The 13852-nt window shown below is 34.4% G+C and overlaps 1 protein-coding gene across 1 annotated transcript in view; it reads right to left on the bottom strand.

Annotated features, from left to right (window-relative positions):
* LOC132702440 (protein bric-a-brac 1) overlaps positions 1-13852 on the bottom strand; it is a 65696-nt gene that overhangs the window by 5348 nt on the left and 46496 nt on the right. Inside the window, exon 5 of the mRNA XM_060671049.1 lies at positions 8586-8663. Within this exon, the coding sequence (XP_060527032.1) occupies positions 8586-8663 (78 nt within the window). The remainder of the gene's footprint in view (positions 1-8585; positions 8664-13852) is intronic.

Genomic DNA, 13852 nt, shown 5'->3' with positions numbered 1-13852 from the left:
AAAATGTCATCTGGTAAGCAATCGTAATCACACACATAGTACCAATGATAGCATAGGAAAGGCAGTTTTTAATGATCCCCAAGTTGTAGGAGATAGAGCAAACAGCTTTAAAACTACTAGAATTTTTTGTGCAAACCGAGTTTTCAAATTCGAGTTAACAATTACGCCCTCTGGTGGAAATTTCAAAAACTCGAAAATAATTCCCAGCAACGTTTCTTGGCCGATTTACTTCTGAGACCGTCCGTTGCCCTAATACTGTGACTGACTGCCTTTACCGGGACACGCGGTATATATCGGAAGGAAGTTTGTTAATTTCTTTGGTTGCTGTCGCCGAACGCGACTTTTGACTAGTTCCGGTGAGAGTTTTCTTCGGAAAATTACAATTACCGCCCGGGAAAATTTATACATAAAAAATCTACGTCTAAGTTTCAGTGGTGGGGTATTCATAACTATGTACAATTGACACATATGGCACATAAAAGTTTGGTCACATAGATTTCATTACAAATAAGAAAATCCTTACACCTATGTAGGGTTTTAAAGATGGCACATTACGCGGCTTTTGCAAAACGTCACTGACCGCTGATGGTCAATGTCCGTTTTAACTCGTCTGTACAAAAACATCTATACTCAGAACAAAAATGTGGGTACAAATTATAAAAAAAAACGATATCCGTATGTACATTATTATCTAACAACTAATGTTTAATAGTATATATAGCAAAGTATTCCTAAACCTAAAATAGGAAATCTTAATGAAATTGACAAATTTTTTTAAAACATATAGTTAGGGCAATGTAACCTTTGTCATATGTACACGCAATATTTTTTGAACCATCTGAAGGGGTGTGGTTTATGTGAGCTCGGTGGCAAATGTGTCTTGAATTTCATTGTCATTCTTCGGTAGGTATAACAACAGTTTATAAACAAACTTTTAACATTTACGCCTGTAGATGGCGATATTATACCGCGTACTCTAGCAACATTTTTTTTTTTAATGTTACGCCTTTTAACATAATTGACATGTCTAATGTAAAAAACAAAATTTAGTTTATAGCTTGTTTATAGTGTTAGTTATTTATAAAACATACCTTTTTTTTTAAATTTGCATTTGCTAAGATATTTTTATCATATACACTGTGTTACTTCAGGATAAGGCGTCAATTGCTGAACCAAACTCAAAGTAAAAGTTCATATACACAAGTGTGTCTCTCGTTTTTGAGATACAATATTATTTAGAAGGTGTTAATTTACCAGCACCAAGTTTAAGTAGCGCAACTTAACCGTTATTTTTGATGTCTTCTTGAAAAGCTTCATACCTTCTTGCTAGCTTATGGCTCTTGATAATCTTACCTTCTTATCCAGAAAGAAAATAAAAACTATTCATTTATCACATGTATATTGATTAACGTCTTATTACTTAAAGAAAAAAAACTCGAAAACAATGTTTTATGTAATTATGGTCACGTACCAAATGTCAAGAGCATCCCTTTTTCAAAGGGAAGTAATTATAAAACTGCTGGTTTTATTGACATGGTCTAATCATCTTTGTGGATCGATATATAAATAGCATATTATGCAATAAGTGCAGTAAACGGCATTTGACGCACGAGTTTATTTGACATGAGCGGAGCGAGTGGTTAATAAACGAGTGATTTAAAAAGTTTACCGAACATGTTGCCTACTATACTTTTTCTAAGCCGTTAGTTATTGGTACATTTTCGCAAAACAACACGAATAAATTCACCGACATAACCCTCAGAATTGACAAATGTCAAAATTCAAGGCGCGGGAAATATCTCCGAAAACATCCGATTGCTCCCAAACCCGTGCAGTAAAATCGCGGAAATGTCCGAAGTGGCTCGGATCCATGAGAAACGAAACTGACGTGGTATTCTACAGACGGGAGTAGAAAAAGTATATTATTTTGTACATGAGTTCAAAAATTCAATTATAATCTAATAAGAAATTTAAATGACTATATTTTTATTCATTAAAATGGAATTCTATTTTATTGTTAACTTTACAACTTTATCATATTAGGATCTCTGTGCAATTGGTCTCATTTTACTGTAAAGTCTGTTTAGTGACTAGTCTGTGAATTTACTATGAATACACTATACATTACATAAAAAAATACATTACAATTAATCTAATTAATGTCACTACTATTTGTGCATGCTAGGTAAACTGTTTACATTTAATGTTAAGATAATCAACTAACCATTACATAAAACTGTATTTGGAGGATGTTGTTCATTGTACATTCGTAATTTTTAATTAATAAAAAACTATATAAAATATAACATAGCAAACAAAGAAACTGTTGAAATTTAGTGGCAAAAGCGGCCCTCTACTGATGATTTTTTGATAAAAGTACTTCTTAAAGTAAAATTTATTAATCAATACATTAAATTGTTTCTTTTTCGGAAAGTTATGAAAAGCTTCTGTGAGTTCAATGTGCATAGTACTTCTATATTGATTCCAGTTCAAGTTCATCTAAAAATTGTAAATAGTAGTTTTTTTGTGAAAATTGCCTATAATATAATCTGCATCATAACTTTAAAACAATTACAATTAATATGAAATATACAGCGTAGATCAGACTCAACATTAGAATTATTTAGTTATGATTATGACCTATTGCAGTCTATTTAAAAATGTCAGAGTCAGTTTTTGTGCCCCACCACAAAAATAACAAACAACTTCAAGAACACAAATATCGAACGGATAGATAGACATACAGACTCGCGTCGCTTATAATACTGAAACCGGGGAATATTTTCGTCCAACAGAACCCATAAGAATACAAAAAAACATAGAAATCGGCGCGGTGAAAAGACTCGACATCGACCGTTGGGTCGCATTATTATCAAAATGGACACCGCTTTTCGTTCGGGATCCTAAAAGTACTTCTCCGCTCACAATTGCGACGAGCTGATGCTCTCGTCTTCCGAGTTTGCTCCATCACGATGTTCATCACTTCGGTGTTCTGCTTCAGTTTATATTGCAGCTCCTCGTTGTAGCAGATTCTGTTCGCCTCCTCTTTGAACGATGCGTCCAGTTTGTCCTTCTCGAGCAACGCCTGCACGTACTCGATCTTGTATTGCAGCTGATGCTGGAGATCCTCGCAGCGGGCTTGGAGCGCATTCTCTCGTTTCTCGGCGCCCATGAGCGATTCCAGCTTGTGCGTTACCTCGCCCAGGTTGGACACTTCCCGTTTCAGTTCCAGCACTACCCTGAGAGACTGCATTTAATCCATTTTAATTCGCTTACAACCACTGGAATTTAACAGTTGTTCATTTTCTGCTGCAATCTTTTCCGTTATCGAACCAAACTCTCCCTTGAGCTTAACGTCCTTATTCTCGTAGTCGTGTTTCCATTTCGCGCTCTCATGTTTTACTTTTTCCACTTCTTTTCCAAGATATCGGGTAACAAAGTTTTTGTTTTTTTGTTTTTTTACGTTTCTTTCTATAAAATTTTGCAATTAATGAATTGAAATTTGGCACATCTCTTGGGGTTATTATGCGTCTTGATTTTTTGAATATATTTTGCTATCGTTAATTGAGGTGAAAAAATCTTAAAATCTCGGCGAGGTAACGCACAAGCTGGAATCGCTCATGGGCGCCGAGAAACGAGAGAATGTCCTCCAAGCCCGCTGCGAGGATCTCCAACAACACACGACCGAGTACGCGCAGGCGTTGCTCGAGAAGAAGGACAAACTGGAGGCATCGTTCACAGAGGAGGTGAACCAGACGTGGTGCCTGATCCTCTACAACCAGGAGCTGCAGTATAAACTGAAGCAGAACACCGACGTGATGAACATCGTGATGGATCAAACGGGCGAGTACAACCGATCCAACAGCTACAATTCGAGTTTCAGCGAGAAACACAGCGCCACCAATTCGAATGTACCCTATATTTCAGGGACAGGGCGTTGCCCTACAAGTCGAAGAACTCGATCGATTAGGATACGTACGACGTTTCGGAACCGACCTTGCCGACGGTGAAAGCAATCGTCTAGAAATCAGACTTGGTCAATTGCGTACCGGACCTGGACGAGCGGCCGAAAGTGGTGGCGTCGAGAATTATTAGGCGCAGTTTCCGTAATGCCACGCCCCCGAAAAATACTCCCACCAAATCGCCGTATTAGGAACCCTCTGAGCATGAGCGCTTTGTTGGGAGCGATCGTCACCACAAGAAAATGGCAGACCCAGGTGCGCCTCCGGGAACAAAGCACTCCGAAAGATAGCATTTCGATCCATTCCCACGTTAATCTTCACGAATCTCTGGACATGGACGAAGACAACGAGGTGGATTTTGAATTGCCCGCGCTGCCAAGCGAACTGGACAAGAAGAACGGCGAGTTGGCGTTTCCCAGCCCCGAGCATTTGGCCGCTCGTCGCAATTGTGAGCGGATTAGTACTTTTAGGATCCCGAGCGAAAGACAGTGTCCATTTTGATAATAATGCGACGCGGCGGTCTATGTCAAGTCTTTTCACCGCGCCGATTTGTTTGTATGTCTATCTATCCGTTCGATATTTGTCTCCTTGAAGTTGTTTATTATTTTTAAATAGCCTGCAATAGGTCATAATCATAACTAAATAATTCTAATGTTGAGTGTAACCTACGCTGTATCACTATATTTCGTATTAATTGTGATTGTTCTAAGGTTCCGATGCAGATTATATTATAGGCAATTTTCACACAAAAACTACTATTTACAATTTTTAGGTGAACTTGAACTGGAATCAATATAGACGTACTGCGCACATTGAACTCACAGAAGCTTTTCATAACTTTCCAAAAAAGAAAATTTAATTTATTAATTAATAAATTTTACTTTAGGAAGTACTTTTATCAAAAAATCATCAGATCATCAGTAGAGGGCCGCTTTTGCCACTAAATTTCAACAGTTTCTTTGTTTGCTATGTTATATTTTATATAGTTCTTTATTAATTAAAAATTACAAATGTACAATGTACAACATCCTCCAAATACAGTTTTATGTAATGGTTAGTTGATTATCTTAACATTAAATGTAAACAGTTTACCTAGTCATAATTTTAAGATGAAAACCGAAAGTCGCAAATGGTCATAAACTTATTATTTGAAACTAAGTTTACTGACATTTGTTGTAAATCAAATTGGCAAATTTTAATGCAATAACAAATAAATCTTTTTCTACCCCAAGCTTAATAACAAACAGTTTCTAACACTATTTGAAGTATTCTAACATTATATCGGAAGAGTTTGCCCAGCATAAACAAAAAGTAGTGGCAGGTGTAGCAGGTGGCTTAAAATCATTTTTGGACATTTCAAATAAAACACAGGGTGTTCCGATAGGAAGATTTTCAATAGAGAGGGTTTAAAAGTTAAGGTTAAAGTTAAGATGTCATTTTTTAACATTAATTATACTATTAATTAAACTGATTGTAACTAAAGCCCCCCCGCACACTTTTTTCATTACTTCTTTGAACTTTTTGTTAAAAATGATACAGATAATTAATTTCGATAATATATGTCAAAATACGCATTTTGGAAAGCTAACTTTGCCATCCTGTATATTGAAAACAAAACATTCGAATGGAATGTGGCGTGAGGTAAGCATCATTATTTTAGCAAAAAAAAAAATGTTCACCTTTTTTTAACACCCTGTGTATTCAACTGTTCTAGGTAAAATATTTATTTGTTTTTTCCGTTATTTCCAGCTATTATATTAACAATTTTAAACGAAACACTCCGTAGAGAAAATAATGTTTAACTTAGTTCCAGGCAGGCTCTCAAACAGAATTATCATGGTAAGCTTAAAATAACGCCACCGATAGTAATTTTGAATATCACCGTAAGGCCATTTGGATTATTCGTCAAACGCGGTGGTAAAATTTTTCAAATTCGTACAAATTTTCGAAAATTTTTGATTAAAAATTCCTGAAACTTTAGGATTTTGTGAAGAACAATTTATTGTGTCGTTAGTTTGTGTTATAATGTGTTGCCGATCCGACAACACGGCAACGAATAAAATCTTGCCCGCATGACGTCACTTCATAACGCTACACATTGACAATTTCTTCATGATGTTGGTCACGAGCAAATTTGACCAGTGCAATTCACTACTTTGAAATTGGATACCCGTCCAACAAATTCACAAAGTTCTTCATAAACTTATTCACGAAATAAAACTTGTTCTAATTAGAGTTCATTCAATAATATCTCGTAAAATAATAAATGGTGTTCTTATAAAGCAATAAGGGTAATTTTGTTACCGTATACCATAAAACATATTTATCATTAGGGTCGTAAAACAATAAAAAGAAGCAAATTTCGTTAACTTTTTTGTAGAAATTCGTACTTAAAGGGAATAGTGGAGTTCGAGAGCTGTGAAACTTTAGAGTTACGATAAGTTTATCTTCTGCATTTAATGGCATCTGGAAAATTTGTTGATCATTTTCTCCATTTGGGGTTTCTCACGACTCTTCACTTTATCAACACATTTTTTTGACATTCTCAAAAACGGTGTAACCTGTTTGGGACTATATTAAAAACTTTTTAATACCTTAACACCACAATAACACGTGGAGGTGGAAGAAGTCCATATTAGCAGTAATTGCAAGTTGCGAGTGAATTATTGTATAAATTTTATTTTTCTGGAGAACCGGTTTACTATTATGAATACAGCTAAAATAGGGCTGTTAATTCCCTATTTTAGCTGTTTTTCTACTTTTCCTCCAAAATTGCACAGGACTTTTCAGGTTATAGCACGAACGTTCCTCAAAAAACCGTCTTTACCGAGCACACCGAATTCATAACCTATAGTTATCGGGTTTCACTGGGTACAAGGCGAAAAATATGCAATACCGTGCACTAAACTTCTCGTTTCTCAGCAACCACAAACTAGTTATATTAATGTCAACAAAGAACTCAAGTTAACGTTTTAACTTAACCTAATGTTCCACAGTAATAGCCCCACTAATTAGAATAAACGGACCTGTGGCTGTTTTTGTTGGTTTGTATTCATAATATTAAATCGGTTCTCCAGAAAAATAAAATTTATACAATAATTCACTCGAAATTTGCAATTACTGCCAATATGGACTTCTTCCACCTTCGATAAAATTTATTGGGGAGAACTGGACGGCAAACAACAATTTTATAGAAATTTAAAGAGGTCTATCATGTGATTACAGGAGGAAGAGTAAAACCAGACCTTGAGAAAAATAGAAAGGTTAGCAAAGGCTGGAGGGGAACCTCTAGTTCGGCAGATATGTGAGACAAACTTAGGTCAATATACGAACAACAATCAAAAGTGACGAGTTTTTATTGACTACAGCAAAGTTTTTTTGGGCTTGGGTATAAAATAGTGTGGGGCTGAATTTGTGTCGGAGTTAGAGAGTATACATACAAACAAACTTAAAGCAACGCAAAGGAACCATAGTTATGACAAAGTTATTAATGCCTTTCCTCTGTGTCAGCCTAGGAATCGACAGCACACGATGAACAAAGAGGAGTTGTCATCAAGGCTTCTGGCGATGGAGGACCGAAGAAAGGAATGTGAGCAGGCTACCGCTTTCATAGTGAGAAAAAATGACTGGAAATTATAATCAGGACTTAGTTATTTATGCGGATATGTTCATTTAAGCAGTTTTGGGAACAAGACCTAATTTATGTCAAAGTGGCTTTGCTAAGTATATACCAAGACAAACAATAACTTTACTATAAACATTAAAGCGAATATTAATAAATATCAGGGAAACAATAGACTTAAAACTAGTTTTTCAGGATCATTACAACGTTAAACAATAATGTGTGGATGTACTATTGATTGGGCTAGTAAAAAACAGTAAACGGCCTGTTGGTTAGGTAAAATTTATCGGACTTTAAGATTTCTTCGTTGGAAAAACTAACAACCGTTTGTGAAGATAATCAATTAAATCGAAAAAATAGCCAATAATCCTGAAATTATAAGTGACATAAAACATGTTGAAATTTGTTTATTAAAAGAACTAATTGTTCCGAGGATGAGGTAGAAATAAAATATTTGAAAACAGAGGATCAGATAACTGATATATTTACAAAAAGTTTGGGTAATGTCAAATTTCAAAAATTTAGAAACAAATATTTAGGGGGCGTAAAGACACTTGGATTTTTGACAATAGCTCAAAATAATATCATTTCTGGCCCGTTTATTCTGCTTTGTCGCCATTGCTGTTGTAACCGAGGGTTAAGTTAAATTGTTAACATTATTCTAACTAGTCCGTGAAAAGGACAGTTCTGTGGTCGGTGAGAAATAAAAACTATTTCGAAAGATTTATGAAAAAAATCATCAATTCGTGAATTTAGTGCCAGTGTAAAAATAGAAAATGAACCACACCGACTCACACAGACCACGCGTCCCCCCATTGCAAATTAAAAAAATATCTATCCCTTAACCTAGAAATATATTAGCTAAGCTACCGTCGGATGTTTCGTTCGCATGTGCAACAGCAGGGTGTCGCTGCGCGTGTACACCGCAGGACAATGGTTACACGAATACTGACCCGGAAAGTGGACATAGTAATGGTTCCGGGTGTTACTGACTATCTTACCACACAGTACGCATCTCCGCCGCTCGTCCATGTTGCCGACCCGTTCGAATAGCTGTGACACCTTGTAGCACTTTATGTCTGAAACAAACGGAAGGGGGTTAACTCTGATTGCCTGCGTCACGGAGATGATGCGTTTATTACCCTCGTGTGCCTGTTTATATCCTGCGCGGGCCTACATTTACTTCGATTTTAAATTCTTATTTATCGCGAACTAATGCTGCGCCAATAATTATTGCAAAACGATTTGTTAATATTGGGTGTGTGTGTCCGTCATGTATCACATTCTACCAGTACGAAATACGTACTGCCGTTTCTTTTTGCGAAAACCTGACCCGGCGGCAAATAAATTCTAAGGTCATGGGAAAAACCATATAGCTAGTAGATACATAGAGGCCCAGCCCCAAGAATTTTTGAAGCGAAGATGAAAAAATATATTGAGATGGGCCATTTAATATAGGTAATTTAAAAATCTCGTTTTCAACCAATAGGACCTAGCTGCGCTCAGCAACTAACATGGTCGCAGTTTAGATGCAATGCAAATACGCCCAGATTTCAATAAATGTTCTGGGAAATGAATTAACTATCTTTATAAAGAAAATGGCGCAAGGTGAAGGCTAGTGTCCAGTAGTACGGTAGTATATACTGGAGAAAATGAGAAGGAATTAGAAAAACTAATAAATAAATACGTATCTTACACTTTTCTTAATCGAAAAATAAACATCATCAATTTGAAAAAAGTAACATCCCTAAAACGTTTAGGTCTAATTTGGGAAGAATATTTTAGCTAGAGGTTGCACATAGTTAAAATATTGAATAAAGTGAGTCCTCTGTTACCAATTGTTTATAAGTGTAGAAATTATATCTCTCATAAAACAAAGAACTGGTATCCCAATGTGGGAAACTTGTGGAAAAACCATTTTCAATGAGATGTAAATTGTGCCAAATAAATTTTTGAAAATTTTATATACCTATAATTATCCCTCACCTACCTATTTATCTATGCAGGAACTAAATGAACCTACATTCGCAACTATACTGGCATTTGAATAATGTAAACCTATATATTAAATAATTAACAATTTATAAAAAATCAAATACAAACTTTCAATCGAATATCGAAATCCATAAACACAGCACAAGAGCGCACAGAGGTTTATGTCTAACCCAAAGAAGAACGAATGTAGCTTTAAATTACCCTGTTCAACTAGCATCCAATTTACGAATTCTTATCCATTTTTTGTTACAAAACGCAAAAACTATCTGAATATTTAAGCCTCGAGGCCAGAGTTATCAAAGCAACGATTTGATTCAAAATGTACATTTTATTTTTATTTAATAAAACCGTCTAAAAAAAATTAGAAAATTGAAGATGATTCCCATTTCTACTCTTTAGTAGAGATCATATATGAGAAAACCGGACCTACCTGGATATAATAAACTGGATATCATGCAATTATTCTATATTACTATATAATTTAATATAAATAGACAATAGGGACCACCTAGTCATACCTCCCTCAATATGTATGTATGTAAAAATTCATCACATAGATTTTAAACAAAACATTTATAAGCCTAACTGCAACAATTAATCATATCAGAATGAGTATTAATTATTATCGACAGTCCAAATTTTTGTATTTTAACAGTAAATTTCCCTGTAGTTTGCTAAAAGACCGAAAATTATCATTCAGTAATGGCAAGTACACTGAAAATATTCCCAAAGATGCCACATTATTTTGAGTTTTTATTACTCTCTTATTTCGCTACCTTTTGTTTCAATAAAAATGACAAACTTAAAAATATAAAGCATTTTTCCTTGGCCGCTGTAGTTATGTCTTTTTTAATTTTCCATCCAATTGGTACACAGCGTTCAATTCTTTATTTTTTTTCCTTTTTGTCACCATGTTAGGCAAAATCCATAAAGAAAATTGCAATGCAGTCAATGTCATACAATGTTAGGTAACTCTATACTCCCAATAAGGTTTTATTACTATACACCTTTCTGAGAGATACAGCGTATAAAATCGACAATAAAATTAGAACTTGCATGTTTTGCATGATAATAAAGAAAGATTCGATGTAATTAATGGGATTTAAAGAGATTTATGAGATTTAAAATAAAAGCACCCTTGAACTAAAAAATAAATCAAACCCCCGCTACTCCCAAAACGTCTATGGTGCACCGTATTTCTTATGGTTAACAAAATATGCTGCAACAACCATACAGCAACTTGGTTTGCGTCCATTTTAAGTGGGGCGCCGGTATTATACAAAAGTATATCGCAAAACATAATTACAAGCACATTTAGGTCCTATACTAGGTTTATAATTAATTATAAAACTAGCGCAACATAAACAAATTTTAACATTTTGATATGCAGAAGAAAATAAGAACTAAAAAAGAAAGAAACACCACAGTAAATTTTTATTATGTGTGCCATAGAGTGTAGCACCCAGTATATATCTTAGTTATGTTTATGTTTTGTTGGTTGATTGCCTGCCTGAAGGGTGGTAACATTTTCGTTCAAAACTTTTTCTTTAATTTCATAAAAAAATGAGAGGCTTGGGTATTCTTTCGCCAAATTAGAAACAGGATTTGGCGGAACAATAGCAAAGTGATGTTGGACAGAATCGTCATAGAGGCACTGAGTCTTTACGAACAACTAGTAAATGAACAGGTTTACTGCCATTAGAGATCGTTTCAGTATAACCAGCACATAAGTGGAGCTACGGGTTGATATCTTATGGGATATGTGAATTGTACTTAACTAAGTATTAGAAGAAAGACTATTCCTTATACTAAAAACGAAGCAGCGAAGCAGTGGAGAAGGAATTTTTTAAGTACTAATTGACTTGATAGCAATATCACTGTAGGTTTTCCATGGAAATCGAACAAACTGTCTGGCACGAACCGGTTCACTGGAATCATGAGTGGGATCGGCTCATCGGAGAAAGGTTCAATTTTGCATGTAGCGTGAAAATGCATTTACTAGTGTCCTCAGGTTTATTTGGAGAGAAACATGAACGCTGTTATAACCTGACGTGTCGCCCTACATTAAGTAACATTGGATATAACGCGAGTGATTTTGGAACCAAATCAATAAAAACGAATATCTTTGAAACACACCATTTTTAATAAAAAATAATAAAATACATAATAAATGCTTTCAAATGAATTCAAATAAATCGTTATTCTAATAATTCATAATCCATATATAAAATAAAAAAAAAAATCTAAACTCTATCGATAAACTCCTTTTCTTTTAAGTAACAAGGTATATTTTATATCAACACGTACTTATTATAAGGTTTTAATTAAAAAAATTGACCGAAGGTTCGTATCCATAACCTTCTCTGTGAGCATTATACTAGAGAAATTATTCAACACGTCCCAATGGGAAGTTCGAGACTACCGTATACAAAGGCCGATGAACGTAGTGTCGATCCCTTAACCCTATTTCTGTTTAGTTGAACCATTGTTCAATAAATTTTGTGCGTACCTTTATATATAGACTTTCCGATGGGACGGTCCTAATTTTGTTTCCACAGTTGGCACACAAAACGTAACAAAATCAACAGCAACAATAGGGTAAAGACATACAGAAAGTGTGCAGTACAAAAAATTCTTCAAATCATCTCCACCTCTATACAAAATCTTTTAAAAAAACAAAGAAGCTATAGCGATCTCGGGCAAGACTAACTATTCTAGTTTAGACGAGAACGTGCTCGATCTTTCGGGAGGATGTGGTCGGGGTAACATTTTTGAGTGTTACGCAAAAGATCACCCTCCCGATTAACGAAAAAAAAAAGTATACGATTCTGCTTCAGTAGTCTTAAAACATTTCCTAGACGAGAGTGTATATTTTGTAAAAACTATCAAAACCAATTTTATCATATTAAAGCACGTTTTCAATCGATATAATTAATAGAAAAATGTATATCATAATTTATATTTCGCAACCTTATGTATTGCTACAATTAAAATTTTTGATATTAGGCAAAATTAGAATATTTCCTCATTTTCGTTGAACGGCTGGTTAGGAATCGCTTTAATAAGGTAAGTATTTAAAATACGAACTGATTTTAAGAATCGCCGTATGTCTTACAGTTTTAGATACAGAATGCTTGAAAAAGAAATTGATACTATTCCAATTTGCATTTTACAAAATACGTCTCCTTCTCATCTACAATTACAAGTTACAAGTACAAGTAGGTTTCCGACAAAATGTAATTATTTTAACATATTTGTAAGTGTAAGGGAAGCATGAAAAATTATCATTAGACAAAGACGGTATTCATGTTATACCTATTCTGGAAATTAGAAAAGGCCACTTGCAATAATCTGCAGTCAATATTTCAAATTTCTCGAAACAATCGGCAATACTGCCACACCGAAAGTATTTTAGCGACTAAAGCGGTGTACATTTCCGAAAATTGACAGCATATAGAAAAATTTGAATGTTCTATTGCAAATGTTAGTTTTATGTCTCCAAACTTACAACCGTTTTATATCAATGCTTTTATCATACGCGTTAATTCCAAAAACTATAAAAAAAATATTCTTAAATATAGTATATAGTACTTATGTGTTATGTCTTATGTCATAACGTGATTATTATTTTAGACTTATGTGTAGAGTTTTATTTAATTAACATCAAAGCAATAATTTTAAATGGCATATACTGGGCGTCTCAAACAACGTTCTAAGATTAGCAGAATATAAAGCAATTTTTTATTATTTTTTGAAATTTAATTGTACCATTATGTACACGACGATTTTTCTAATTTTCAAATAGATTTTAGCAAGCAATGCCCGCCGAATTAATAAATTGCTCTAATTTTTGCTAACCAATCGAAACCTTGTCATATTTGCCTATTAACCAAAACTAACGTTATTCTTTAAACATTCTATTTACCCAAAAAATACACCGAACGTTTCTTGAAAAGCCCTCTATATTACAGATATAATCTTAGATTCGTCCATAAAAAAACAAGAAATTAAAAACTATTGTCGGAGCAATTTTACACTTGAAACACCTGTACCACCACAATATAATTTTGTAAGAAAGGAATTGAAAATACCGAATCAACATTATCATTCTAATTTTGCCGATATCATCGATTAACAAAAAAAGAGGAAACTCACTATATCGTGCGATGTGATGTCGCTTGAAAATGCGAGTCACAATTTGAAACGCAGATAAACAATAATAAATTGTAGCATAACCGTGTTACCCAAATAAATCGAAAACCGCGAAAAGCAG

Source organism: Cylas formicarius, unplaced genomic scaffold (genome assembly GCF_029955315.1).
Source record: "Cylas formicarius isolate icCylForm1 unplaced genomic scaffold, icCylForm1.1 PGA_scaffold_5__7_contigs__length_24384050, whole genome shotgun sequence".
Classification (NCBI taxonomy): Eukaryota; Metazoa; Arthropoda; class Insecta; order Coleoptera; family Brentidae; genus Cylas; species Cylas formicarius.
This window is presented reverse-complemented; position numbering and strand designations above follow the sequence as displayed.